The sequence below is a fragment of the Rana temporaria genome, chromosome 9 (genome assembly GCF_905171775.1).
Source record: "Rana temporaria chromosome 9, aRanTem1.1, whole genome shotgun sequence".
Taxonomy (NCBI): domain Eukaryota; kingdom Metazoa; phylum Chordata; class Amphibia; order Anura; family Ranidae; genus Rana; species Rana temporaria.
In genome coordinates, this window is record NC_053497.1 from 16690472 (window position 1) to 16718286 (window position 27815).

General features: G+C 44.8%; 1 protein-coding gene across 2 annotated transcripts in view; it reads left to right on the top strand.

The window, feature by feature from the left end:
• Positions 1-26306, top strand: part of FAM120C (family with sequence similarity 120C) — a 74612-nt gene extending 48306 nt beyond the window's left edge. For both annotated transcript variants that reach the window (XM_040322869.1, XM_040322868.1), the window contains exons 10-16: positions 1830-2079; positions 2166-2280; positions 4472-4681; positions 9764-9968; positions 10058-10196; positions 12370-12430; positions 17938-26306. In XM_040322869.1, coding sequence (XP_040178803.1) covers positions 1830-2079; positions 2166-2280; positions 4472-4681; positions 9764-9968; positions 10058-10196; positions 12370-12430; positions 17938-18162 — 1205 coding nt within the window. In that variant the 3' untranslated portion in view covers positions 18163-26306. The remainder of the gene's footprint in view (positions 1-1829; positions 2080-2165; positions 2281-4471; positions 4682-9763; positions 9969-10057; positions 10197-12369; positions 12431-17937) is intronic.
• The last annotated feature ends 1509 nt before the right edge of the window (positions 26307-27815 follow it).

A 27815-nucleotide genomic window follows, 5' to 3' on the forward strand; every position in this document is an offset into this window, starting at 1 on the left:
CGACAAAATATTCATGTTGCCGGAAATATTCGTTTCTCTCCGGGAATATTCGTTTCTCTCCAGGAATATTCTTTTCTCTCTGGGAATATTCTTTTCTCTCCGGAAATATTCGTTTCTCTCCGGGGGAATATTCGTTTCTCTCCAGGAATATTCTTTTCTCTCCGGGAATATTCGTTTCTCTCCAGGAATATTCTTTTCTCTCCGGGAATATTCGTTTCTCTCCAGGAATATTCGTTTCTCTCCAGGAATATTCTTTTCTCTCCGGGAATATTCTTTTCTCTCCGGGAATATTCGTTTCTCTCCAGGAATATTCTTTTCTCTCCGGAAATATTCGTTTCTCTCCGGGAATATTCTTTTCTCTCCGGGAATATTCGTTTCTCTCCGGGAATATTCGTTTCTCTCCGGGGGAATATTCGTTTCTCTCCGGGGGAATATTCGTTTCTCTCCGGGGGAATATTCGTTTCTCTCCAGGAATATTCTTTTCTCTCCGGAAATATTCGTTTCTCTCCGGGGGAATATTCGTTTCTCTCCGGGAATATTCGTTTATCTCCGGGAATATTCTTTTCTTGCACATGCGCGGTTTTTTTTTTATTACATTTCTCGCACGATTCTCCCATCATTGATCAGAAAATCGTTCGTTTTTCCAAAAAATTTCCAACATGTCGGATTTCTCAAATTTGTTTGCCGCACGAAAATCGGCTGTTGCTGCAGCCCACTAACGGTGCGAAATTAGTCCGAACATTCTTTGATACGATTTTCGAAAGAAAATTCTTTAGAAATTCGAACCGTGTATGGCCGCCTTTACCTGTCCAGGGTGCCCGCGATGTTGACAGCCGAGGCCAAGCAATTGCTCATCTCTTGGCTGCCCCCGCCGCCATCCTCGGTGAGGGAATCGGGAAGTGAAGAGTTGCGGCTTCACTGCCCGGTTCCCTACTGCGCGAGTCGCACGGCGAGCCCTCACTGGTCCTCGCTCTCTCCTGGGACCAGTGTGTTTCCCAGGAGACAGCTGTGTGGGGTGGGGGGGAGTGGTGTGACTCCCACTGGAGTCTATGCCCGAATGTGGGTGCAAATACCTGTCTTTGACAGGTATCTGCACCCCCCTCCCCCCTGAAAGGTGGCAAATATGACACCGGAACCCCCCGTTCATTTTTGGGTGGAACTCCGCTTTAAAGGGGTGTTACAGTCATTTTTAAAAAAAAGTCAGCAGCTACAGAAAGCATAGCTGCTGGCTTTTAATAAACATACACTCACCTGCTCCACGTTCCAGCGACGTGCCAGCCGGGGCTCCGCTCCTCTCCCCCCTCTCCAGTGTCTTCATTCTAAGTGTGGGCACCCGGCCGTGACAGCTTTTGGCTTCACGGCCGGGCACCCACTGCGCATGTGCGAGTGGCGCTGTGCCATCCGATTGGACAGGCGATTGCCTGGGACCTGTCACGTGTCCCAGGCGATCGCCTGCAGGGAGGGGCTGCCAAAAGGCAATTAGCCTATTCGCCTTAGCAGCCCCTCAGCGGAAGGAGGAAGTGGGACAGGAAGTCCCACTCCTCCTGGAGCCCCCAAAAAAACTTGGCATGTAAGGGGGCGAGGAGTGGGTTAAGCGGAAGTTCCACTTTTGGGTGGAACTCCACTTTAAGTGTGTGGGGATTTCTGAAAATGTTGGCGTTGAGTACAACATTTCTTCTTGTATTGCATCTGAACTATTACAGTCCCATGTGGACAACTTGTGGCCATTCCACCAGCTATATCTGCACTAATATGGGAAGGCAGGACAGGTTTATTCTCCCTTTACTGACGACGACAACCTCATTTTTCTGTGATTTTTGCCTTTGCAGTTCCGCCAGTGATAATTAAAGAGTGGTCTGCCTATAAAGGGAAGTCACCTCAGACCCCAGAGCTGGTATCGGCCTTGACCTTCAGAGAATGGACTTGTCCTAATTTAAAGAAACTGTGGCTTGGCAAAGCTGTAGAAGACAAAAACCGGCGAATGAGAGCGTTCCTGGCCTGTATGAAGTCGGACACGCCCAGCATGCTGAACCCAGCTAATGTGCCCACACATCTCCTCCTCATGTGCTGTGTGCTTCGGTGAGAAGAGTCAGCGAGTCTATAGGGTAAAATGTCCATTATTCCTCCCGGAGGGCGAGGAGTCACCACCTGCTCTTTGTTTTCAGGTATATGATGCAGTGGCCCGGAGGGAGAATATTATTTCGGCATGAGCTGGATTCATTTCTAGCACAGGCTGTATCTGCACAACTGTATGAGCCCGACCAGCTACAGGAGCTCAAGGTAGGGTCACTTTTATCATATCTTCTACATTAAAGTGGATGTAAACCCGATTTTTTATTTTTTTTTGCTGTCACAATGTAGAGTAAAAGATTTTCTATGATCTGTGCCCAGTCTTGTCACACAGAGTTAATGCAGCGCTGAGCAATGGTTTGAATAGAGATAGGGCCAGATTCACGTATAGTCGCGCAAATCTGCGGCGGCGTAACGTATCACATTTACGTTACGCCGCCGCAAGTTTTACGGGCAAGTGCTGGATTCACAAAGCACTTGCCTGTAAAGTTGCGGCGGCTTAACGTAAATCCTCCGGCGCAAGCCCGCCTAATACAAATGATCCGGCTAGGGGGCGTGGATCATTTTAATTAGGCGCGTTCCCGCGCCGAACGTACTGCGCATGCGTCGTCCCTTAAATTTCCCGACGTGCATTGTGCTAAATGACGTCGCAAGGACGTCATTGGTTTCGGCGTTAACGTAAATGGCGTCCAGCGCCATTCACGGACGACTTACGCAAACCAGGGCTGTGGAGTCGGAGTCGGGGGAAATTTTGGGTACCTGGAGTCGGAGTCGGCAAACAATGCACCGACTCCGACTCCTACTAAATTTAGATTGGAATAAAAAAAAAAAAGCAAGTTTAAATGTCCCAATTCACAAAAAGTTATAATTAATGACTTCTCTACTGTAAGAATAAAGACCAATGCATGCCCAGCCAGTAGTCCTGTGGTAGGTTGCGTTTCTTTCCCTCAAGGAATGTATAAAATACATTCACATATTAATACAGAGGAGTCGGAGTCGGAAGTACATAAAACTGAGGAGTCGGAACATTTATCTATCGACTCCACAGCCCTGACGCAAACAATGTAAATTTTCAAATTTCGACGCGGGAACGACGGCCATACTTAACATTGACTGCGCCTCATATACCCAGGGGCAACTTTACGCGTCGCAAATCTTACGTAAACGTCGTAACTTCACTGCGTCAGTCGGGCGTACGTTCGGGAATTCGCGTATTTTGCTAATTTGCATACTCGATCGGGAAAACGACGTTGGCGACACCTAGCGGCGAAAAAAAAAAATGCATTTAAGATCCGACAGCGTAAGAGCCTTACGCCTGTCGGATCTAATGGTTATCTATGCGTAACTGATTCTATGTATCAGGCGATACGCCGGCGTATGTCTTTTGAGAATCTGGCCCATAGGGTTTATTGGGACCCCAGAGGCCCAAAAAAGCCAGGGAGGTAAGTAGGGGCGGGGGACTATATCGGTACTAGGTAGGTAAGTTAAACAGGAGAGTGTAGTAAAAGTAAAAAAGGATTCAATTTATTGAAAGTAACATAAAAAAATGGGAAATACACAATTTTTAAAAATACATCAGTAGTAATGTAAAACAGAACGATTATACGACCAGCCAACACATCATCGAGATGGTATGGAACCCTAATCTGAGGGTTTAAAAATTGTGTATTTCCCATTTTTTGATGTTACTTTCAATAAATGGAATCCTTTTTTACTTTTACTACACTCTCCTGTTTAACTTACCTACCTAGTACCGATACAGTCCCCCCGCCCCTACTTACCTCCCTGGCTTTTTTGGGCCTCTGGGGTCCCAATGAACCCTATCTCTATTCAAACTTATGTCTAGGATGATGGTACTTTAATTTTATGTTATCGTTGTTACTGAGAGGTCTCCATATAAATCACAGCTCTGAGCAATCCTCTTTTCTTTTTTTTTTTGTGAGATAAACGGACAAACAGGAGAGAACTTTTGTCCGTTCTTCCCCCTTGCTGTGAGTGACAGGTTATTTACATATCTCATGCACATGCCTGGAGACAGGCATTATTTTTTTTAATTCCCACCCCCACTCCTTTTCTGAAGGTTACTTTTCTGGATGTTAGTGATCATAGCAGAATTTAGTGTAAGGGGAGTGTAGAGGTGGGCGGAGAGTCTACTGACATCACGACTCCACCCACCGAGCTCCAGACAACAGACCCACCCACAGAATCTGCAGTTTTTCAGTTCTTATAACAGACATTTGACAGGTAAGGATACATGCAGGAGGCATCTATATCCTTATAGATCAGCACTATGGCAGTAGTTTAGAAAGGATGAGAGCGGCTTTACATCCACTTTAAAGATTTTTCTACAAATATATCGTGTAAGTGACTTATAAATGCTTGACTTGTTTTCATTGGCCAGATTGATAAACTGGATACTCGGGGTGTGCAGCTGGCAGCGCTCTTCATGAGTGGAGTGGATACCGCACTATTTGCCAACGACGCCTGCGGCCAGCCTGTCCCTTGGGAGCACTGCTGTCCCTGGATTTACTTTGATGGGAAGCTGTTCCAGAGCAAGCTGAACCGAGCAGGAAGGGAGAAAGCACCTTTGATTGATCTTTGTGACGGTCAGGTAAGAAATCGAAAAGTATTTTGTAGAATATTGCATGGACTACAGATCATTCCAGTTTGCACAAGTCTTCATTGTTCACCCCATCAAAGGGTATGCGACTTTCCAATGATCGAATCTGAGATACAGGCAGATAGAAATAGACAGTTTTCTTATTTGTTTAGAGGTCAGGTAATGCATTTATTATTTTTAGCTGGATTCAAGTATCCCGCCGCATCTTTGCGGCGGCGTATCGTATTTACACTACGCCGCCGTAAGTTAGCTAGGCAAGTACTGTATTCACAAAGTACTTGCCTGCTAAGTTACGGCGGCGTAGCGTAAATGCGGCCGGTGTAAGCGCACCTAATTCAAATTAGACTGAGGCCCCATACACACGATAGGATTTATCCGCGGATACGGTCCGCCGGACCGTATCCGCGGATAAATCCTCTGCGGATTTTAATCCGATGGAGTGTACACACCATCGGATTGAAATCCGCGCCGAATTCCCATCGCGGTGACGTGTCGCGCCGTCGCCGCGCTGATGACGCGGCGACGTGCGCAACGCAGTCATATAAGGATATCCACGGATGCGTCGAATCATTACGACGCATGCGAGGGACGGGTTCGGACGGATCGATCCGGTGAGTCTGTACAGACCACCAGATCGATCCGCTGGTGCCGATTCCAGCGGATAGATTTGTAGACATGTCTACAAATTTTTATCTGCTGGAAATCGGAAATATCTGCGGATATATCTGCGTTCCGCTGGAACGTACACACCAGGGGATCTATCCGCTGAAACCGATCCGCTGAGATTTTTCAGCGGATGGATCCTCTCGTGTGTATGGGGCCTGAGGGGGTGTGTTTTATGTTAATGGGGGGGTGACCTGACGTGATTGACGTTTTTTACGCCGTCCGTGTACATATCCCAGTGTGCATTGCGGCAAAGTACGCCGCAAGGACGTATTGGTTTAGACGTGGACGTAAATTACGTCCAGCCCTATTCACGGACGACTTACGCAAACGACGTAAAATTTTCACATTTCGACGCGGGAACGACGGCCATACTTAACATTGGCTACGCCACCTAGGGGGCATGTTTATCTTTAGGCGGCCTATGTCTTACGTAAACGGCGTATCTTTACTGCGACGGGCGGACGTACGTTCGTGAATAGGCGTATCTAGTGATTTACATATTCTACGCCAAACTCAATGGAAGCGCCACCTAGCGGCCAGCCTAAATATTGCACCCCAAGATAGGACGGCGAGAGCCGTCGTATCTTAGCTAGGTTTAAGTGTATCTCAGTTTGAGAATACACTTAAACTTAGGTCGGCGCAGATTCCGAGTTAGGTCGGCGTATCTACTGATACGCCGGCCTAACTCTCTGTGAATCCACCTATTTATGTTTAACTGCTTCACCCCCGGAAGATTTTACCCCCTTCCTGACCAGAGCACTTTTTACAATTTGGCACTGCGTCGCTTTAAAGAGGAAGTAAACCCTTCTCACCAATTAAAAAAAAAAATACCTGCAAGAGAAAGGCATGATGAGCTAGTATGCGCAGCATACCAGCTCATTATGTGGCACTTACCTGTGATCGAAGTCCTCCTTGGTCCCGTCCACCGCCATGTCCCCTCGTAGCTACTTCCTGTTATCGCCGCTCCGGCGCTGTGATTGGCCAGAGCGGCGATGATGTCCCGCGCATGCACGAAAACACAGCATTAACCCCAATAATGCCATTCACAAAAACAGCACGATGCGCGCCGTAGACATCGGTGCCTGTTTTTGTGAAAATATCTCCTTAACCGTGTTGGTTAAGGAGATATTTCTTGCACCTATAGGTAAGCCTTAATCTAGGCTCACCTGTAGGTGCAAGTTGTGTGGTTGGGTTTACAACCACATTAACTGGTAATTGTGCGGTCATGCAAAGCTGTACCCAAACTAAATTTGTGTCCTTCCCAACCCCCCCCCCCCCCTCCCCCCAACACACACACACACACTTTTTTGCGCTCTAAACAAAAAAAAGAGCGAAAATTTTGGAGAAAAAATAAATATATATATATATATATATTTTTTTTTTACCTTTTGCTATAATAAATATCCCCAAAAATGTTTTAAAAAAAAAAATCTTCATCAGTTTAGGCCAATATGTATTCTTCTACATATTTTTACAAAAAAAGATCACAATAAGCATATATTGATTGGATTGCGCAAAAGTTATAGGCCCGGATTCACAAAGCACTTACGCCGACGTATCTTGAGATATGCCGCGTAAGTGTAAATATGCGCCGTCGTATCTGTGCGCCGTGCCCACAAAACTAAATACGCCTACGACCAACGTAACTTGCCTACGCCGTCGTATCGTGGGCGCATATTTACGCCGGGCTCATTTGCCACTCCCATTAATTTTCTATGCAAATGAGGGAGATACGCCGATTCACGAACGTACTTGCGCCCAGCGCATAATATACGCGGTTTGCGTAAGTCGTCCGGCGTAAAGTTATTCCCCATATATGAGGCGCAACTCATGCTAAGGTATGGACCAGGGAACACAGCCGTCGTATTTTACGTCGTTTACGTAGTACGTGAACAGGGCTGGGCGTAGGTTACGTTCAGGTCGTAGGTATCTTAGGGAGTAGTTCCGATGTGATTCTGAGCATGCGCACTGGGATGCGTCCACGGGACGGCGCATGTGCCGTTCGTTATTCGTATCTTTATTGCGCTCGGGCCATCATTTGCATGGGGTCACGCCTCATTAGCATGGCTCACGCCCACTTCCACCTACGCCAAGGGAACCCAGCGCAGTTTTGGAGGCAAGTGCTTTGTCAATTCGGTGCTTGCCTCTGCGCTACGTCGGCGTAGCGTATATTAGATACGCTACGCCAGCATAAATATGCGCCGATGTATGTGAATCCAGGCCATAGTGTCTACAAAGATTTATGATTTTTTTTTTACTAGTAATGGCGGCGATCTGCGATTTTTAGTGGTACTGCGACATTGCAGTGGACAGATCGGACACTTTTGATACAGCGATCAGAGCTATAATAATGCACTGATTGCTGTGTAAATGTCACTGATAGGGGAGGGGGGTTAACACTAGGGGGCGATCAAGGGGTTAACTGTGTTCCCTAGTTAGTGTTTCTAACTGTATGGGGTGGTACTGACTGGGGGAGGAGACATATCGCTGTTCCTACTTACTAGGAACACAATGTCTCCTCTCCTCTGACAGAACAGGGATTTGTGCCGGCTCTTGTGCCCGCCAGCCATACGAGTTTCGCCCAGCAGAGCCATTCTGCCAACGTATATCTGCGTGAACAAGTGGTTAAATGACGGCAGTGCAAGTACTGCAATATGACTTAGGCCGGCCATAAACGGTTTGAATCTCGGCCAGTTGAGCAGGGATTGGACAAGATTCAAACCCTTATTGGGCAGGCTGATTGTACCAAGTTGAACGATTATCGCTAGCGGCTGCTATAGCCACTAGCGATAATCACTGGCTTCCTCCTCGGGAGCAGACAATGTCTGGGGCGGAGGGATTCCTCTGTTAGCACTGTCTGTGCTGATGGGAGAATCATGCCGTGGTTGCAGGAAAGAGATTTGCACTGTGTGTGTGGCCTGTGTTACACGTTAGCCTCTTAAGAGTTTGGATTAGGCGATGGAGGAATTTGACTGACAGCCACAAGCATGACACCCAGAGGGATGATGGAACTTGTAGTTCTGCAACAGCTGAAGGTCCGCCAATTGCATATCCTTGCTCTATTTTGTAAATGATATAACTTTTGTGCAAACCAATTAAAATACACTTATTGGGATTTTTTTTTTACCAAAAATATGTAGAATACATATCGGCCTAAACTGATGAGGAAGTTGATTTAAATTTTTTTGGGGATATTTATTATAGCAAAAAGTAAAAAATATTGGCCCGGATTCACAAAGCACTTGCGCCGACGTATCTCCAGTAAGTGCAAATATGCGCCGGACTCACAAACTAAGATACGCCTAAAAACAGGCTTCATCCTACCGACGTAACTTGCCGACGAAGAGTGGACGCATATTTACGCTGGACGCATGTGGCGCTCCCATTGATTTTCTATTCAAATATGCAAATGAGGGAGATACGGCGATTCACAAACGTACGTTTTCCCGACGCAGTGCACGTAAAGTCTTAGGTCCGGCGTAAAGTTATGCCCCATAAAGGAGGTGTAACTCAGCAGCATCCATGCAAAGGGCTGCACCAGGGAACACAAGCCGGCGTATTTTACGTAGTTTACGTTGGACGTGAATATGGCTGGGCGTAGGTTACGTTCACGCCGTAGGCAGTGATCCGACGTTTCTTAGGCAGCTGTTCCGACGTGATTCTGAGTATGTGCACGGGGATGCGTCCACGGGACGGCGCATGCTCTGTTCGTTATAAGTATCTGTCTGACACTTGGCCCATCATTTGCATGGGGTCACGCCTCATTTGCATGGCTCACGCCCACTTCCACTTACGCCTGAGAAACCCAGCGCAGTTTTGGGAACAATGGCTTTGTGAATTCCATGCTTGCCTCTCTGCGCTGCATCGGCGTAGCGTATATTATTTGCGCTACAGCGGCGTAATGTGCCGCTGTAGCGCAAATAACTAAAAGAATTTAGTCTTTTTTTTGTTTTGTTTGTTTATAGCGCAAAAAATATAAAAACCGCAGAGGTGATCAAATGCCACCAAAAGAAAGCTCTATTTGTAGGGAAAAAAGGACGTCAATTTTATTTGTGTACAGTGTCGCACAACCGCGCAATTGTCAGTTAAAGTGACGCAGTGCCGTATCGCAAAAAATGGTCTGGTCGTTAAGGGGGGTAAATCCTTCCGGCGCTGAAGTGGTTAAACCTTAATGAAACAGAACATGAAAAAAAGTATCAATACTGTACTTGGTGATAAAAAAATGTAATGGGTGCACAGGCTGTCTAGCACATGAATGTAAATAAGGAAAATGTACACCTAAGGGTAGGACTTGTACCCAGAGGTCTTCTGTGCCCCTCATTGAAAACTTGGAGAGACGTTTGTTGCATAAAATCTACTGATTGGTCTTTTGCGTTCGTTTATTTTTGTGTATTTCTTTTACTCCAGGCAGAGCAGGCAGCCAAAGTGGAGAAGATGAGACAAAGCATCTTAGAGGGGATCAATTTTAATCGCCAGCCACCTCCACCACTTCTGCCTCCACCACCTTTCATGCCCCACATGATGCCACCCTTTTACCCTGTTCCAATGTACCCCAGAGCCATGGGCTCCATGCCCCCACCTCCTCCTCCTGGAAGAAACAGAGGTTTTTCAGGTGTGTATTTTTTGTACATTTTGGATGTGTTTGTATAGTATGATTTGCATACATTTTAGCACCTAGTTAACTGTTTGCATTTTATTCAGGCGTTCATCCTATTCCACCACAAGGGGGCAAGCTGGAGATTGCTGGTATGGTGGTTGGTCAGTGGGCAGGCAGTAAACCTTCCCGTGGCCGGGGAGCTTTTGGGATGCAGGTGGTCTCGGTTGGGGGTCCAGGCAAAGGGTAAGCATGCAGATTCTATTTTTTTTGTTGTTGTTGTTTTATATGCATTGCTGCTACTGTGAGCATTTGAAAAAAAAAATCCCGCTCGATATGATATATGAGCTGCTAGTGTTTCTTTTCTGCCCTATTAGACCCCTTTCACACTGGGGCGTTTTTCAGGCGCTTTTGGCCTAAAAATGACGCCTGAAAAACGGCTCCCATACTACTAATGGCGGTTATCTGTGATTTTTGTCAGGACTGTGACATTACATCGGACACTTTTGACACATTTTTGGGACCATTCACATTTATACAGCGAACAGTGTTATAAACATGCACTGATAACTGTATAAATGTGACAGGCATGGAAGGGGGTTAAACACTAGGGGGCGATCAAGGGGTTAATGTGTTCCCTGAGAGTGATTCTTACTGTGGGGGGAGGGGACTGACTGGGGAAGGTGACCGATGGGTGTCCCTATGTCTCAAGGGACACACCATCGGTCTCCTCTCTCCCTGACAGGACGTGGGTCTCTGTGTTTACACACACAGATCCACGTCCCTGTCTCTGTAACTGCCGATCACGGGTAGCCGGCGGACATCGCGGCCGCCAGGCATCCGAGTGACGCGGCGGGCACGCGCGCGCTCCCCTGTGGCCGGGAGGAGCCGAGGACGTCAATAGACGGCCTTCCGGCATTGTAGAGCCACCTTGTGGCCGTCATTCTACAATGGCCGGGTTGGCAAGTGGTTAATTCAGACCCCCTTACATGACTGGGCCTCACTTAGCAACATCCCAGGTGTATTCCAGTTAATCTTCATGTGGTATGTAAATGACTTGCACCTATAAGAGGGGCATTGCTTTAGTCAGAGCTGCACAGTTTGAAACACTCCTTTACCTGCATTGGCAGTTTTTTTGTAAAGGTGAACTAACCCTTTAAAAGTAAAACTAAACGCAAAACTTTTTTTGTTTTGTTTTGGATAGAGTGGAGAGGGATTAGAACACCTATGAGGTTTTTTTTGCTGTCTGTGCTCTCCCCCCCCCCCCCTCCACAGGGAGATTCATCCTCTCTATGTGTTCTGTTTACTGTTGGCACCGAGATTTAAAGTAAAAGAAAATTAGAGATGGGCTCGGGTGTGTTTGAAATCCCACATGCCCGGTCCAGCCAGGAAGCCGACACTGCACAGCGCTAATCAGAGGCGATGAGACATTTCCTGATCTGTGCAGCTGCGAATCGGGAAATGTCTCACTGCCCGTGATTAGTGCTGTGCAGTGTCGGTTTCCTGGCTGGATCGGGCATGTGGGATTTCAAACACACCCGAATCCCATCTCTAAAGAGAATCCCAAATTTTGAGTTGTCCCCAGAAAAGTAATGAAAGCGGTAGTTCACCCTCACTCACATGATTTTACCATCGAGACAGGCATTGTAGCGCGAGCTACAGTATGCCTGTCCCGATTTTTTTAACCCCGGACTCACCTTGTAATCGTACATTGTAGATTTCGGCTCCCGCGGGGAATGGGCGTGCCTATGGAGAGGGAGGAGGATTGACGGCCGGCCCTGGCACGTCACTCTCCCCGAAGACAGCCGAAGTAGGTCTCGGCTCTTCACGGCGCCTGCGCACAGGCTATGCGCAGGCGCCGTGAAGAGCCAAGCCTATTTCGGCTATTTCCGGAGAAGCGTGACGCGCCAGAGCCGGCCGTCAATCATCCTCCGTCTCCATAGGCACGCCCATTCCCCGGTATCTTCGATGTACGAGTACAAGGTGAGTACGGGGGTAAAAAAATCGGGACAGGCATACTGTAGCTCGCGCTACAATGCCTGATTTTATGGTAGAAGAAAAAAAAAAAAAAAAATTCCGTTCATAGGGTGAACCCCCACTTGAAGAGGGAAATCTTCCAATGGGGACACTAGTTCTAGTGACCTGGGAGGCCCCAAGGGATTGCCCTAATTTGCAAGGATTTCCTCTCACTTCCTGTTTGGCTATGGGACAGGAAGTGAAGGTAAATCTCCCCAATGGGACACTGATGCCAAAAAAATACAGGGGTTATAACCGTCTATTATTCTATCCAAAATGAAAAAAAATATATATATATCAATAGTTATACTTTAACAAATAAGATTGTGGATGGATTGTATAGTGGTAAATGGATATTGGCAATAATAATAATCATATCTTATTCCCCTCCTCCTTTTCCTAGGCGTGGAAGAGATCCTGCTGCTAACAAAATGGCAAAACCAACCAAAAAAGTGAGCAAGCAGGTTTGTAGTAACATACCATAGCTGCGTGCAATGGCGATAGCTGTGGTCTGTATATTGGGGCCGTTTCAAAGTGACTTGCGTCTGGTACCCAACTTTTAAAGATAGTCGTACACAGATAGGCATTGCAGCCGATTCCTGGGGCCGGATTCAGATACCTGAGCGTATCTGTCCGGCCGGCGGAACGTATCGGAGATACGTTACGCCGCTGTAACTTTGGGCGCTTAGGGCCAGATTCACGAAGAATTGCGGCCGTGTAACGTAAGCCGTTTACGTTACACCGCCGCAAGTTTTCAATGTAAGTGCCTGATCCACAAAGCACTTACCTGTAAACTTGCGGCGGTGTATTGTAAACACGTCCGGCGCAAGCCCGCCCAATTCAAATGGGGCGGGTACCATTTAAATTAGGCGCGCTCACGCGCCGGACGTTCTGCGCATGCTCCGTTCGCAATTTTCCCGACGTGCTTTGCGCGAACTTACGGCGGCCCGACGTGTTTGTGAATCGCGACGTGCGTAACGTACTTACGCCGGGAAAAAAAAAATTCAAAAGCGACGCGGGAACGACGGGCATACTTTAACATGGTGGAGTAATTTTACACCATGTTAAAGCACACCTAACTTTGCGACAGGGAAAAAAAGACTTGCGCCGACGTAACGACGGGAAAAACCTTTGTGGATCGCCGTAAACTGCTAATTTGCATTCCCGACGCTGGAATACGACGCAAACTCCCCCCAGCGGCGGCCGAAGTATTGCATCCTAAGATCCGACGGTGTAAGTCAATTACACCTGTCGGATCTTAGGGCTATCTATGCGGAACTGATTCTATGAATCAGCCGCATAGATACGACAAGAGATACGACAGTGTATCAGGAGATACGCGGTCGTATCTCCTCTGTGAATTTGGCCCTTAGTTCTGTATTCAGAAAGAACTTGCGCCCATATTTACGGCGACGTAACGTATGTGTTGCGGCGTAAGGCCGCGTAATTCAAATGGGATGTTGGGGCGTGTAGTATTTAAATTTGTGTTGACCCCGCTTTTTTGCGTTTTTTTTTGAACGCCGCATGCGCCGTCCGTAAAGTATCCCAGTGTGCATTGCTCTAAATGACGTCGCAAGGACGTCATTGGTTTCGACGTGAACGTAAATTACGTCCAGCCGTATTCGCGAACGACTTGCGCAAACAACGCAAAATTTCCAAAATTCAACGCGGGAACGACGGCCATACTTAACAGGATACGCCGCACATACCCCTCATATAGCAGGGGTAACTTTACGACGGAAAAAGCCGAACGCAAACAACGTAAAAAAAAAAGCGCTGAGCGGTCGTTCGTTTCTGAATCGGCGTAAATCCTAATTTGCATATTCCTCGCGCAAAACATACGGAAGCGCCACCTAGCGGCCAGCGTAAATATGCAGCCTAAGATACGACGGTGTAAGACACTTACACCTGTCGGATCTTAGGGGTATCTATGCGTAACTGATTCTCTGAATCAGGCGCATAGATACGACCGAGCGCACTCAGATACGACGGCGTATCAGGAGATACGCCGTCGTATCTCTTTCTGAATCTGGCCCCTGATGAATAAGCTGGAAATTTGAGCCGTCGGGGTCCCTCTCAGCACCACACGTTGATTTAACTATTAATTGGGCTGGGTGGAAAATTGTCGGCTGAACAGGAGCTGCATCCTGTAGGATGCATTCACTTTTCAGGTATTCAGACAGCTGTGTACAAAAGCCGTCAATTCAGATTCCTCCATTTACGCTGTTTAGTGTGGATTGTGGAATATATTGTTTTTTTTTCTCAGGCAAGAAGAAGAGAAATCTGGAAGAGTATGTGACCAGCTAGACTCTCATTTAGTTCATTGGGTGATTTTCATGCTTGATTCATTCATTACAAATCTATAGGTCATTAACAACTTACCTGTGGAATGTGCCTGTGCCACTTCCACCTAGGGACCACCTAGGCGACTCCTCCTCTGCCCCTAGGCGGCCCCTCCCTGTGAGGTCCCAGGAGATCGCCTGTCCGCTCCGGGAGTGCAGCGCGACTCGAGCATGCGCAGTGCATGCCCAGCCGTGAAGCCGAAAGCTGTCACGGTTGGGTACCCAGAGTGTGAATGGAAGCACCAGGTAGAGGAGCGACACTCTGGACGGCCGCATCGCTGGACCGTGGAACAGGTAAGCATCTTGTTTATTAAAAGTCAGCAGCTACACTTTTCATAGCTGCTGACTTTTAATAAACATAAAAAGGCTGGAACTCCGCTTTAACTGACAATTTCGCAGTCGTGTGACAATATACACAAACAACATTGAAGTCCCTCCCCCCCCCAATAAATTTAAATAATTTATTTTGCTATAAACAAAAAAAAGAGCGACAAAAAAAAAATAATAATAATTTTTTACTTTTTGCTCTAATAACTAACCCCAAATTTAAAAAAAAAATGTATTCATCAGTTTAGGCCAATATGTATTCTTATACATATTTTTGGTAAAAAAAAAGAAAAATCGCAATAAGCGTATATTGATTGGTTTCGCAAAATTATAGCGTCTACAAAATGGGGGATAGATTTATGGCATTTTTATTATTATTTTTTTACTAGTAATGTCGGTAATTTGCAATTTTTAGCAGGACTACAACATTGCAGCAGGCAGATTGAACCGACACTTGACACTTTTTTGAAATCGGTGACATTTATACAGCGATCTGTGCTATAAATTGCCACTGATTACTGTATAAATGTCACTGACAGGGAAGGGGTTAACTCTAGGGGGCGATCCAGGGGTTAAATGTGTCCTAGGGAGTGATTCTAACTGTGGGGGTGGGTGTAGTGACTGGGAGTACAGAGAGATTGCTGTTTCTAATCACTAGAAACAGCAGATCTCTCTCTCCTTGACAGAACGGAAGATCTGTCTGTTTACATAGATCCCCCGTTCTTTCACTCTCAGGAGCGATCGCGGGTGCCCGGCAGACATCGCGGCCGCCGGGCATGTGCATCAGCTCCTACGTCAAGTGCGCCTGCTAAGGCTGTTTAAAGGGCCGACGTACAGCTATGGCGATTTGCCCAGGAGAGCCAACCTGGTGCGGTAAAATGACAGCGGCTGGTCGGCTAGTGGTTTAAAGAGGAATCTTTCTCTGAAGTCTGCAGACAAACCAGCACTTCTGGAAGAGTTGACCTCTCCTGTGCTCAGTGAAACAAGAAAAGCCAGCTCCAGGTGAGTGGGCCTCTGGTTAATCCCCACGCACACTGATCAGGTGCTAGTCCATGCTGTGTAACATAAGAAAATTATTCCGGACAGCTGCACTCCCAAAAATAATTTTATTGAAGCTTCATATGACAAGTGGTTAACAGATGGAGCAGGGGACAAAAAGGTAAACACGTTTCACACACATGTTAGCGCTTAGTCATTACCTGCTTCATATGACAAGTGGTTGACAGATGGAGCAGGGGACAAAAGGGTAGACATGTTTAGCACAAATGTTAGCGCTTAGTAATTACCAGCTTCATATGACAAGTAATTTACAGATGGAGCAGGGGACAAAAAGGTAGACATGTTTCGCACAAATGTTAGCACTTAAAGTGGAGGTTCACCCTAAAAACATGTATATACCATCCAATCTAGCATACTGCCGACATGTACAGTATGCTGTTTTTTTTTGTTTACATACTCTAGTATAGGTATTCCCCCCCCCCCGGCTTCCGGGTAGTGAATCCCGCGGGAGTGGGCATTCCTATTCAGAGACTAAGTGATTGACGTATGACAAAAGCTTCACCCCCGGCGCATAATGTGCGTCACCAGTTTCCGAAAAAGCCGAACGTCAGTGCGCAGGTGCCGTATAGAGCCGACTCGCAGTTCGTTCTCTTTCGGAAACTGGTGACGTACATTATGCGCCGGGGGTGAAGCTTTTGTCATACGTCAATCACTTAGTCTCTGAATAGGAACGCCCAGTCCCGCGGGATTCACTACCCGGAAGCCGGGGGGGGGGGGGGGGGGAAATACCTATACTACGGTATGTATTAAAAAAGGGGGGAATGAGGGTGGGACTTTATATGAGGCATATGATAGAACTACCACAGGCCTCCATCCCTGTAAATGTATGAAAAAGGGGGGAGAATTGGGACTTTAAATGAGATGTGTTTTTAGCAATATGCGATTTAGTATATATATGGAATTTAAAAAATGTTTCCATAAAAGACAGGCTCAAAGTTGCCTACCAAAAAAGCACTAAACCGAATTCATCTGTCTAACTGTATGTAATTAAAACAGAGGTTTAGTTGCATGTATTTGCAAATACCTGGTAAGCTGCAGGCCAAGCGTCAAGGCACTCTGTGTAACTGCAGCCCTAGCTATGATTTTGAAGCCTCCTAAAGAGGAGCACAGGCATGCTAATCAATAGATAGGGGGCAGGTGGTAACCTAAACCCGCCCCTACCTATAGTTGGTCTGGCAAAAAGGAGCACTGGAAAAAACAAAGGCAAAACAGGAGTGGAACCAAAGCATGCTATGGTATGGTATGTAAACCGAAAAAAAAGACAGCATACTGTATATGTCGGCAGTATGCTGGATTGAATGGTATATACTTGTTTTTAGGGTGAACCTCCACTTTAAGTCACTTTACCAGGTAATGACTAAGCGCTAACATTTGCTCAAAGCGCGTCTACCTTTTTGTCCCCTGCTCCTTCTATCAACCACTTGTCATATGAAGCTTCAATAAAAGGATTTTTAGAAGTGCAGCCGTCTGAAATCATTTCCTTATCCTGTGTTCAGTGGTTCCTTTTACTGATCCCCTTGGTGACCCCAAGTAGTGTCATGGAGGTCAGAAAAATGAACCAATGGGTGCTGCGAATGTTGGCATTCCCAGAAGTGTCAGGATGAAAAAAATGTACTGTATTTATCGGCGTATACTGCGCACTTTTTTCCCCTTAAAATAAGGATAAAATCGTGGGTGCGCGATATGCGCCGATCCCCGCTTCCCGCGCTGTGTTTGAACGCCGACATATACCGAGCGCAGTACGCTCGGCTCCCCTCGCGGTCACGCCCTGTGCAGCACAGGGCGTGACCGCGAGGGGAGCCGAGCCTGGCCGAGTGTACTGCGCTCGGTATATGTCGGCGGCGGCGTTCAAACACAGCGCGAGAAGCGGGGATCGACTCAGAAACAGCGCGGGAGAAGCGGGGAGGACACCACCAGGGCCGCAGACGGACGCCGGACCAGACAAGGCCGCCGATGGACGGCGGGCAAGACACCGACGAGGGGCATTCAAACTGTGAGTATTTTATTTTTTTCCTGAAATTTCCCTTCCAGGTTGGGGGTGCGCGCTATACGTCGGGGCGCGTTATATGAAGATAAATACGGTACTTTCTTCTTGATCAAAGTGGCAACAGAAAAGGTGAATTTTATTATGCTCTTCTTTTACAGGTAACCGCTTTTTACAAATTTTTGCAGCAGGATTGCGATAATAAAAAATAAATAAAAGGATCCCAGAACACTAACCTGTTTCTCCTTGTATTTTCCAGGGGCCAACAGACAGCCGCAGCCCTTCTCAAGTCAATGGGACCAGTGGAAACCCTGTTACAGAAGAAGAATCCAGCTCACAAACTATAGCATGTGCCTTATCCAGAGATTGCAGTGACCCTTGCAGCAATGGCAATGCCTCTCACTTTACTGGGATAAGTAGTGAAGGCGGGGACAACTGCCGCGATGACAAACTGGGTCCAACTGCCCTCCAGAAGGAGGAGTGAGCCACTAACAGGGAAAACACTGGAGGAGGAGGAGAGTGCTCGAGGGAGGTACAGCTCAACCCCAACAAAAAAAACAAAAACACCCCCCAACAAACAAGAAAAATTAACAAGAGATATTTAATTTTTTTTTTTTCTGTTGCCGTATTGAAATTAAACCTTTTAGGCATACAGCTGTTATATGGCACCATGCTTTGATTTGGTACAATCCCTTGACACAAGCTTTGTGTCTTTTCCATTACAGATCATCATAGTGCAGAGAAATAGATTGCATTATCTTTATCATAGAGCTTCTATCCCCGGGTCCCATGGGGGAAGAAGAATAAGCTATAGGTTTGCGATAAAACGAATGACATAAACGACGATAATGACGTTTGTGTTTTCTAGGAAGCTGTAGAAGGATCCTGTCCTATGGAAGACGTTTCATTGGCTCTCTCTCAGTATTACTGAGAGTGGATTTATTCAGCAGTATTGCTTTATTGCATCTGCTGTACCTCCCTCCCTCTATCTCGCTCCGCCCTCCATCCTCCTACGAGGAAACCTCCTGCCAGACTACCGGAACATGTAGATAATGTTGGGCTTTTTGTCTGAATTTTATTAATATTATTTTTTATATGTACATATATATATGTATAAATATATATATAAATATGGCCTTTGTACAAAAAAAGGGGGATTTCAGGAAAGAAGCTGTTTTTTTTTTTTTTTGGGCAGATTTTTCCTGCCTTGAAGTTAAGGTCAAGCCTGTGTCATGCTGGGTCATGTCATTTGATACAGTAAGCCACCTCCATCTGCGTCATAAAATCTCGAGCACCTTTTAAATCGTGTTGCTGCTGCTGCTAAGATGCACCTTGTAATTTGCTTTTCACCCACAGAAGGCCAAAGCAGTCACAATCAGTATACAATTGTATTTGCCTTAGCTGTTCTTTAAAGTCCCTAAAACAAAAAAATGAGCAAGGACAGGGTTTTCTTTTTTTACTGTCTGTCCGATGCTCATTGACTATTGCCATAGAGCCTTCTAAGGACACTTAGAGGATACCTAAGCCATTTCCAAAGCGATATTTTACATTCTGACACTGCAGGTTTTTATATAATAGGCGGGAGAAGAACGCGCCCCCACTAAAAAAGCGCAGGGACCCATAGCAACCAAACAATACTTTTTAATCTGATTGCACTAAGCCACTGAAATCTGGTTGCTATGGGTAACTGCATTTAAGAAATAAAGGCCTCTGTGTTGAAATTTTATAATGGAGGAGGTGGTAGTGTAAAAAATAAAATTAAACACGATCGCTTCGTTTTTTACAGCAGTTTTACTGTTTGCAAATGAGATCACCCATTGCAGGAGTGGAGAGCGCGCCACACATTGCTTGACGCCAAAGAGGTGACACCTGTCTTGCTGAAGGTGTAATGTGAATGATAGTGTATGGGCGTAACGTTTATCTGCCGGCAACCGGCCCGCAGATGGGATACGCGCAGAAGTACGCAATTTAGGACTTTGTCTGACAAGGCTCACTGTGTATATTGTGAATATGCATATGTTTGTGCACAGACCTAATGTACAGAGAGAGGCAAAGAGAGATCTATTTATGTAATCTATAAATATATATTTAGGTAAAAGCCACATTTGCATCCTGAGCAGAAACCAGTATTCCTTCGAGAACGCTGCCGCCTGCTGGGGGGGAGGTTTGTGGTGAAAAAAATCGGAAACTTGTACTCCGGACGTGTAACTCCAAAAAATGAACCAGGAGAGGGCAAACTTAGCTCTCGTGTCCAGAGCTCCCGCTGGAAACTTCACTTGATGCCCACCTCTCTGAAACTTTAACGGAAACGAGAAAAAAAAAAACGTTGTTTTTTTTTTTTTTACGGTATTTGTTTTTGGAAAAAAATACCCCAAACGCCCGTCAATGTTTTTCTCTGGTTGAAGGGCTTACAATGTTTTGCTCTGCACCTGTTGTTAGAGATTTTTAATAAAAGAATCCTTTTCTTCTTGTATTCCAACTCTAGAAACCGTAGAAAAGAAACCCAGTTATGAAACACGATAAAGCAACCCCCCCACCCCACCTACCTTTTCCATATCACGTTTGTTTTCATTTGGACATTCTAGCTCGTATGAATTTGTAGTAAATCATGTTTTAAACTGTGTTTTCTCGCATACTCCTGGCTGACTGGCTTCTCCTGGCTGACTGGCTTCTCTACCAAACCCACAGTTTGCTTTCTTCAAGCTCACTTGTCTCCGTTTGCTAGTTTTCTTGCAGGAAAACTGGTGTGCGGGAACGCATTTCCAATAGAAATCCTATTCATCCCTTATGTGGCTAGCTGCTTTCTTGTAAAAAAAAATAGAGCTTGTAGCATTTATTGCGTATTAATAATGCATGTTAAGCAGGGCAATTAATGTTTATTGCTTTGCATGTTGCATGAAGAAAAAAAAAATGCACCTATATATGCGTAACACAAGCATGGCCGCTACTTACTGCTTAATGGTGGAAGGGCCCTTAGGGATAGGACAAGACTTTCTCCAACCAACTTTTCACGGTATAGTTTATAAAACAGTTGTATGCCAGATGGGGCAGCCAGTAACCATATTGGAAATTTGCAGTTCTGACAGTTTCCTATTTTCATTTCACATTGTGTGGATGAAACTGGACTAATTAAAATAAGTAAAGAAACCCTTTAGTTGACAATACCTGTACAAGGACCCCTATAACATTTGATCATATCTGTACAAGAACCCCTATTAATCATACCTGTACAAAGACCCCTATAATGATTAATCTTACCTGTACAAGGACCCCTATAATGACTTATCATACCTGTACAAGGACCCCTATAATGACTTATCATACCTGTACAAGGACCCCTATAATGTACAAGGACCCCTATAATGACTTATACCTGTACAAGGACCCCTATAATGACTTATACCTGTACAAGGACCCCTATAATGACTTATACCTGTACAAGGACCCCTATAATGGTTAATCATACCGTTACAAGGACCCCTATAACGATTGATCATACCTGTACAAGGACCCCTATAACGATTGATCATACCTGTACAAGGACCCCTATAACGATTGATCATACCTGTACAAGGACCCCAACAATGATTAATCATACCTGTACAAGGACCCCTATAATGGTTAATCATACCTGTACAAGGACCCCTATAATGACTTATCATACCTGTACAAAGACCCCTATAATGATTAATCATACCTGTACAAGGACCCCTATAATGACTTATCATACCTGTACAAAGACCCCTATAAAGGTTAATCATACTGTTACAAGACCCCTATAACGATTGATCATATCTGTACAAGGACCCCTATAATGGTTGATCATTCCTGTACAAGGACCCCTATAATGACTTATCATACCTGTACAAGGACCCCTATAATGGTTAATCATACCTGTACAAGGACCCCTACAATGACTTATCATACCTGTACAAAGACCCCTATAATGGTTAATCATACCGTTACAAGGACCCCTATAACGTTAACAATTGTCTTGTTACTTATGTAACTGTAGAGAGGTTTGGGTGTTAGAATTGACCCAGCTTACTTTCTTCATGTACTTGGTGTGGCACAAACTTCTCTTTTATTAAATCTGTATTCTATAGTGAAGAATTTCCGGTCCCATCGCTTTTCAGAAGTACTAGTGAAGTATCTCCTATTCCTCCTGTATAATGATGTGGTGTAGAACACTTTGAATTTAGGACCTATAGGTGTGAGTGTGTGTAAAATATAGTTAATAAAAGGCTCTCCGTTTTCCCTAGTACAGGGGTGTCGAACTCCATTTACTTGGGGAGGCATATCGGCATTAAAGTTGCCCTCAAAGGTTGTATCCCCACCATCATATGTCAAGAGCCCCCCCCCCCACTATCCCTTACATCAGTGCACCCCCTTGCCCTGTGCCGCTGCCAGGAGGGCTGGACAGAGAAGTGCAGGATCTGGTGGAGTCCTGTCCTCTCTGCTGCGACCAGGTGGGGGTGTGAGGGCCACATGAAATGGCCTGGAGGGCCGGATTCAGCCCACAGGCTTGTGTTTGACACATATGCCCTAGTACATTGAATATAATTGGCAAATTCATTTGAAAGCTTCAGATGATGGCAGGAGTTAAGCCGGGTACACACGGGGCAAATGTCAGGAGACATTTGCCGCTTCGAAATAAAAAGGCCGACATTCAGCCGTGTGTATGTCAGTCTGTCCGACAGAAGCCAGCCGTTTGGCGTGCATGGTGGAAAACCAGCAGCTGACCGACTCTTGATCAGTGCTCCCAGCCAATGGCAGAGAGCACTGATCGGGGTTTTCTGGCGGGGGGCCGTCCCCTTGTCAGAGCACAACAGCTCAGTGGGGGTTTAGTACAGCGGCTCCGAGCTGTCAGTTTTTCTTTTTGTGCAACCCACTTTGTTGCATCGGAGAAAAAAAAAACGTAGTGTGTACCAGGCCTAAATCTGCCAAAAACAAATTGCGTTCTAGAGAGAGGCAGCCATGCATTGTTACCTCATATCTATAGGGCTAGCCATAGACGGTCCATCAGTTGGCTGATCAAAGAGAAACAAACTGATTCCTCCGTCCACACATGCAAGGTGGATGAAGTAATCCTCCCTGCTGCACCAGTGTATTCCGATAACGGGACTCCACCAATGTTATATAATACATCAAAGTTTTCAAACATTCCTGTTTGACAGAAGCCAGCCAATCATTAGATTGACTTCTGTCCATCAGGACCCCATACATGAATTGAAATTCAACTGGTCCTTGCTGAATCGGACACATTTTAATCCATTTATGGCCAGTTTAAGGTGTAAGTGCGATCATGGAACTCCTGGTACGGCCTTGGGTGGGTCAATGGACCTGGGAAGTTGGCCTTAGGTGGGTCAGTGGACCTGGGAAGTTGGCCTTGGGGGTGGGTCAGTGGACCTGGGAAGTTGGCCTTGGGTGGGTCAGTGGACCTGGGAAGTTGACCTTGGGTGGGTCAGTGGACCTGGGAAGTTGGCCTTGGGTGGGTCAGTAGACCTGGGAAGTTGGCCTTGGGTGGGTCAGTGGACCTGGGAAGTTGAGGGGTTTATATCTTTCTAGGGGAGTCCTACAAATTGGTGATTCTAAAAGTTGTCATACCGAAAACATAAACAGTCACAATATATATATATATATATATATATATATATATATATATGTGTCTTCTTGTAGAAAGCCTTGATATAAATAGTTGCCATAGAAAAGCCAATCCTAGCATATTGCCTTTTGTAGAAAGCTACGCAGCCTTGAGCCCCGTGTATGTATTCATTGCATGCTACGCGTTATTATTGTGCTATAACAAGTTCAGATCTAGATTGTCTGCCACAATGAAAACAAGTGATTTAGTAAACCTATAGATCCCAGTTACTGATTTTAGTTAAAAAAAAAATAGTTTTTTTCTTTTACCATATTTTTCCCTCCAACCCTTCATGACTTTACTAGTAAGCAACCAGCCTGTTCACAGAAGAGCGAAGCTGTTTTCCAGCGCAGAGCTGGTGAACACGTTACTTGCAGTGTTGTGGCTCGAAGAACAGCCCTTACATTGCATTTTGTTTTTTTTCCAAGATATTTAAATATAAAAAAAGAAGAGAGGTATCTTTCTAAACGGTTTTTCAAACCTCAGAGATACAATTCCAGCAGTGTAATCGTCTTGTCACCAAACTTCCTGTATAGGAAAAAAGAAAAGAATAACGGTCGGTGGCCATGATGACAAACCGTTCTCTTTCTGGCGTTGACATGGATTGATACGCTGCTGCTGCTCGGACCTCTTCTTTTTAGACATGATCAATCGTGCCCTGGGAACATAAAAACCCAGGGATTGTGACGAAAATTCCCCTCTGTTTACGATGGCCACCATATGGACTTCAATTCTTCTTGGAGAATTCCTTTTTTTTTTTTTTTTTTTTTAAACCGTGGCCTCAGAAGTTGTCCATATTTTTTATTTTTTGCAATAGCCAAGAAGGCTTAACAAAGGGCAACGCAACTATAAAAAGGGGGGAACTTGTTATTTCACAGGGGGAAACCAACAGCCAGTTCCCACCCGAGGAGTCAACTTGTGATATATTGAATCTTTTCATTTTCTAAGCCGTTACAACTTAATACGTTTTTGTGTTTTTTTTTTTCTTTTTTACTACATTTCACAATAACTAATTTTAATCACACATGAACATCCACTTAATGATCCACCATTAATTGCCGTTATTGATTTAGACTCTTTGGTTTTTTTTTGCAAAATACACCTTCTATATGTCATATTTTTTATTTTTTTTTGTTATCTGAATTAGTGTTTTGTACACATTATTTAGCTGGTGAGCAACTCAAAGAAAAGTTTTAGCCACCAGGGCTTGTTTAAATGTTTATCACTAACCATATTCTCTGATATTGAATTATTAGTGATTGCTAATCTCATTGATATCACGTGATAGTTATAAAGCTGCACTTTCCCTGCTACCTTTCTGCCAATGGGCACACACTTTTTTTCTTGGGTCATCCCAATGCTGATCAGAGATCACAGATAATACGATGTAGACGTTTTTTTTAATTGAATTAAACGTTTTTATACTGAAAGGCCTAGTTTGATTCCAGAAAGGTTAACTTGACTATATTAAATGCAAGTTACAAAGATTTGTCAGTGCTCCAGTACCCTGCTTTAGGATCTGCCCTGATGTTTAAAAAGGGAGGCGGGTGGGTGACTACTTTCTTTGATATAATACTCTTCTTTATTCTGCATTTAGATTTATTGTAGGTTCCCAAGAAAGCCTAAAGAAGCCAAATTCGCTTTTTTTAATAACTTTGAGGGCGCTGCAAAGGATAATTCGTATGTTGGGGGGGAAACAAGTTGTTTGCCTTGTTCCTTCTTGTTTGACCGCTTAGCAGCTGATGCTAGACGTCAATGTCAAAGATGAGCACCTACCACCAGTATTCGGGGGTCAAATACATTGTCCGTAGGCCTTTCAGTTTGAGCGAACTGTTCACATTTAACTCTGTTCCTTTGCCTTAGTTTTTAGTGCTTTTTGTAGTTTTGATCATCTAAAAAAAAAAAAAATCTTAGATTATGTTGTGTGGGGAAGATGGTGGATAGTATTGCTGTCTGCTTTTATTTTGCGCTTTTTTTTTTCTTTTAACAACCAGACATCAAATTTTTGATGTCTTAAAAAAAAAAGGGGCAGCCAGCTTACCCATTTCCTCCTATTTTTTTTTTTTTTTCGTTTTATTTACTCTTTCATATTTTATTTCTTAAAATTTTTCAAGGATGGTCTAGACGCATCCTAGGGGATAAATCTAACACATACCTGCTGAATTATTGTCTTTTAAATGTTCTTCTTTTAGATGTTCTACGAAAACTAACAGATCATTTTTCTTGTTAAGGTTTAAATGTAAGAAACCGTTTAAAAAAGACAAAAAAAAAAAAGTAATAATAAAATATTCCTTGCACCTAATTCCTTTGGGTGTAACTTTAACCCATCTGTATCTGCTGAACATGTACTTTGTGATATACTGCTTCTTTTATTCCTGGTTTAGTGGTAACTAATTGCTGATCCCTTTTTTTTTTTGTTTTCTCCTCAAGAAGAAACAGAGCCTTTGAAAGTGAATATTGCTGACTTTCAAAGTGTTACGTATATATTTTGTAAGCCCCGCTCCCTGTTGACCCCGATTAATATAAACTTCTGCTTTTCTCTTTTTGAAGTTTCTTTATTGAATTTTTTTTTTTTTTTAGCTAGGTGAAACCTTCACTGCAATGAATCTTTGGTAGTAATTCATGATGTTTAACGGATTCTGTCTGTGTTAATTACAATGGAAAAAAAATAAATAAACCATGGCTTCTGGATTATATTTTCTCCCCTGTTAATAAACGCCCCTTTATGCTAGTCACCTGTTTAGTGGATGGGTAATGTGTAACTATCTCCCACTTCCCAAAATCTTCCTGTCCTGTAATTCCCCCACCCCCAGCATCTCCATAGTTTATCAATGTAAGTTAGAGCGGCTAAACTCTGGGAATGTCTGTCGTTACTGAGATGGTGAACTTACGATGCAGAATGTTTAGGAATGCTTCATGGAGGAGCTTGGTTTTCCAGTTAGAAAGACTTACAATGCTTAATAAAGTCTATTCTTTTAGTAAAATCTGTGGCTCTTGTCTTTCTTTTAGTGTCTACTTTTGATATGTTTTTGTTGTAGGTCATATTACACAGTTGTCTGTATCTGTTATATCAAAGACAAATGGAATCTTAGACCTTAAAGCGGAGTTCCACCAAAAAAAGAAAATTAAGCCTAGGTTCACACTGCTGCGAATTCAAAATTGCGGTAAAATGCGCGATTTTACCGCGATTTCGCGGCTGCGATTTTTCCACAATTTAATGTAAATCGCGGCCCGAAATCGCAAAAAGTAGTACAGGAACTACTTTTTGAAATCGCAGATGCGACGTCACACTGATTAGGACAGTGCCATTGCCGACAATTGCCGCCGATTTGAGATGCGATTTGACATGTCAAATCGCATCTCAAATCGTTCCAAATCGTACCCAGTGTGAACCAGGGCTCAAAGTCAGCAGCTAAAAATACTACAGCTACCTTTTAAGAAAAAATACTACAGCTGCTGACTTTTAAAATAAGGACACTTATCTGTCTAGGGGAAACAGTCAATGGCAACCATAAGGCCGCGTACACACGGTCGGACAAAACCGATGAGAATGGACCAAGGTTCAGTTTCATCGGTCCAAACCGACCGTGTGTATAGCCCATCGGTCTGTGTTGTCCTTCGGTCCAAAATTTTAAAACATGCTTCAAAATCGAACCGATCAGGCCAAACCGATGGTTATTACAGAAAGCATCAGTTCAAAACCCGCGCATGGTCAGAAGTCGATGCATGCTTGGAAGCATTGAACTTCGTTTTATTCAGCACGTCGTGTGTTTGACGTCACCGCGTTCTGACCCGATCGTTTTTTTGGAACGATGGTGTTTACGCACATCAGACCATCAGGCCACTTCAGCGGTGAACCGATGGAAATGGCCCATCGGACCATTCTCATCGGTTTGGAACGATCGTGTGTACGCAGCCTAAGAGAGCGCTAATCAAGTCAATCTTGTGCTGTCAGATAACCATGCATAAATCAATAAGATAAATCATGTATTGGTTTGTTGTTACCATAAGATTATTTTAAAAAAACAGTTAAAATTCTCCTTGCATAAATAGATGACAATCAACTTGCTCACTGCTGTAGTGGTACCTTATGGTGGTGGCCAGAGATGGACTAGCTTGTTGAAGATTTGCTGCAGTGGTGGAACCCTCATACACCCCTACAAAATCCACAAAAACGGGGAAGGGGGTGGGTGAACCCAACTCATGAAGGGACCCGGGAGACGATGTAGTGCCTCAACCGAGTTCCCGATGGTAACCAGCGGTGAACGGCTGCATGACTAGCCAGCCGTAGGTGGAGAAGGGGCCCTGGAGACAACCGAAGCAAAATCCAATAGGAAACAGTGAGCGTAGGACTCCCGGGCTTGACGTCAGACACTCAGGGAGACCAAATCCAAAACGAGGCTTAGAGCTCAAGGTGGCAGAGGGGTTGTAAAGTCAGAAGGTTTTTCATCTTTATGCATTAAGATAAAAGACCTTCTGTGTGCAGCAGCCCC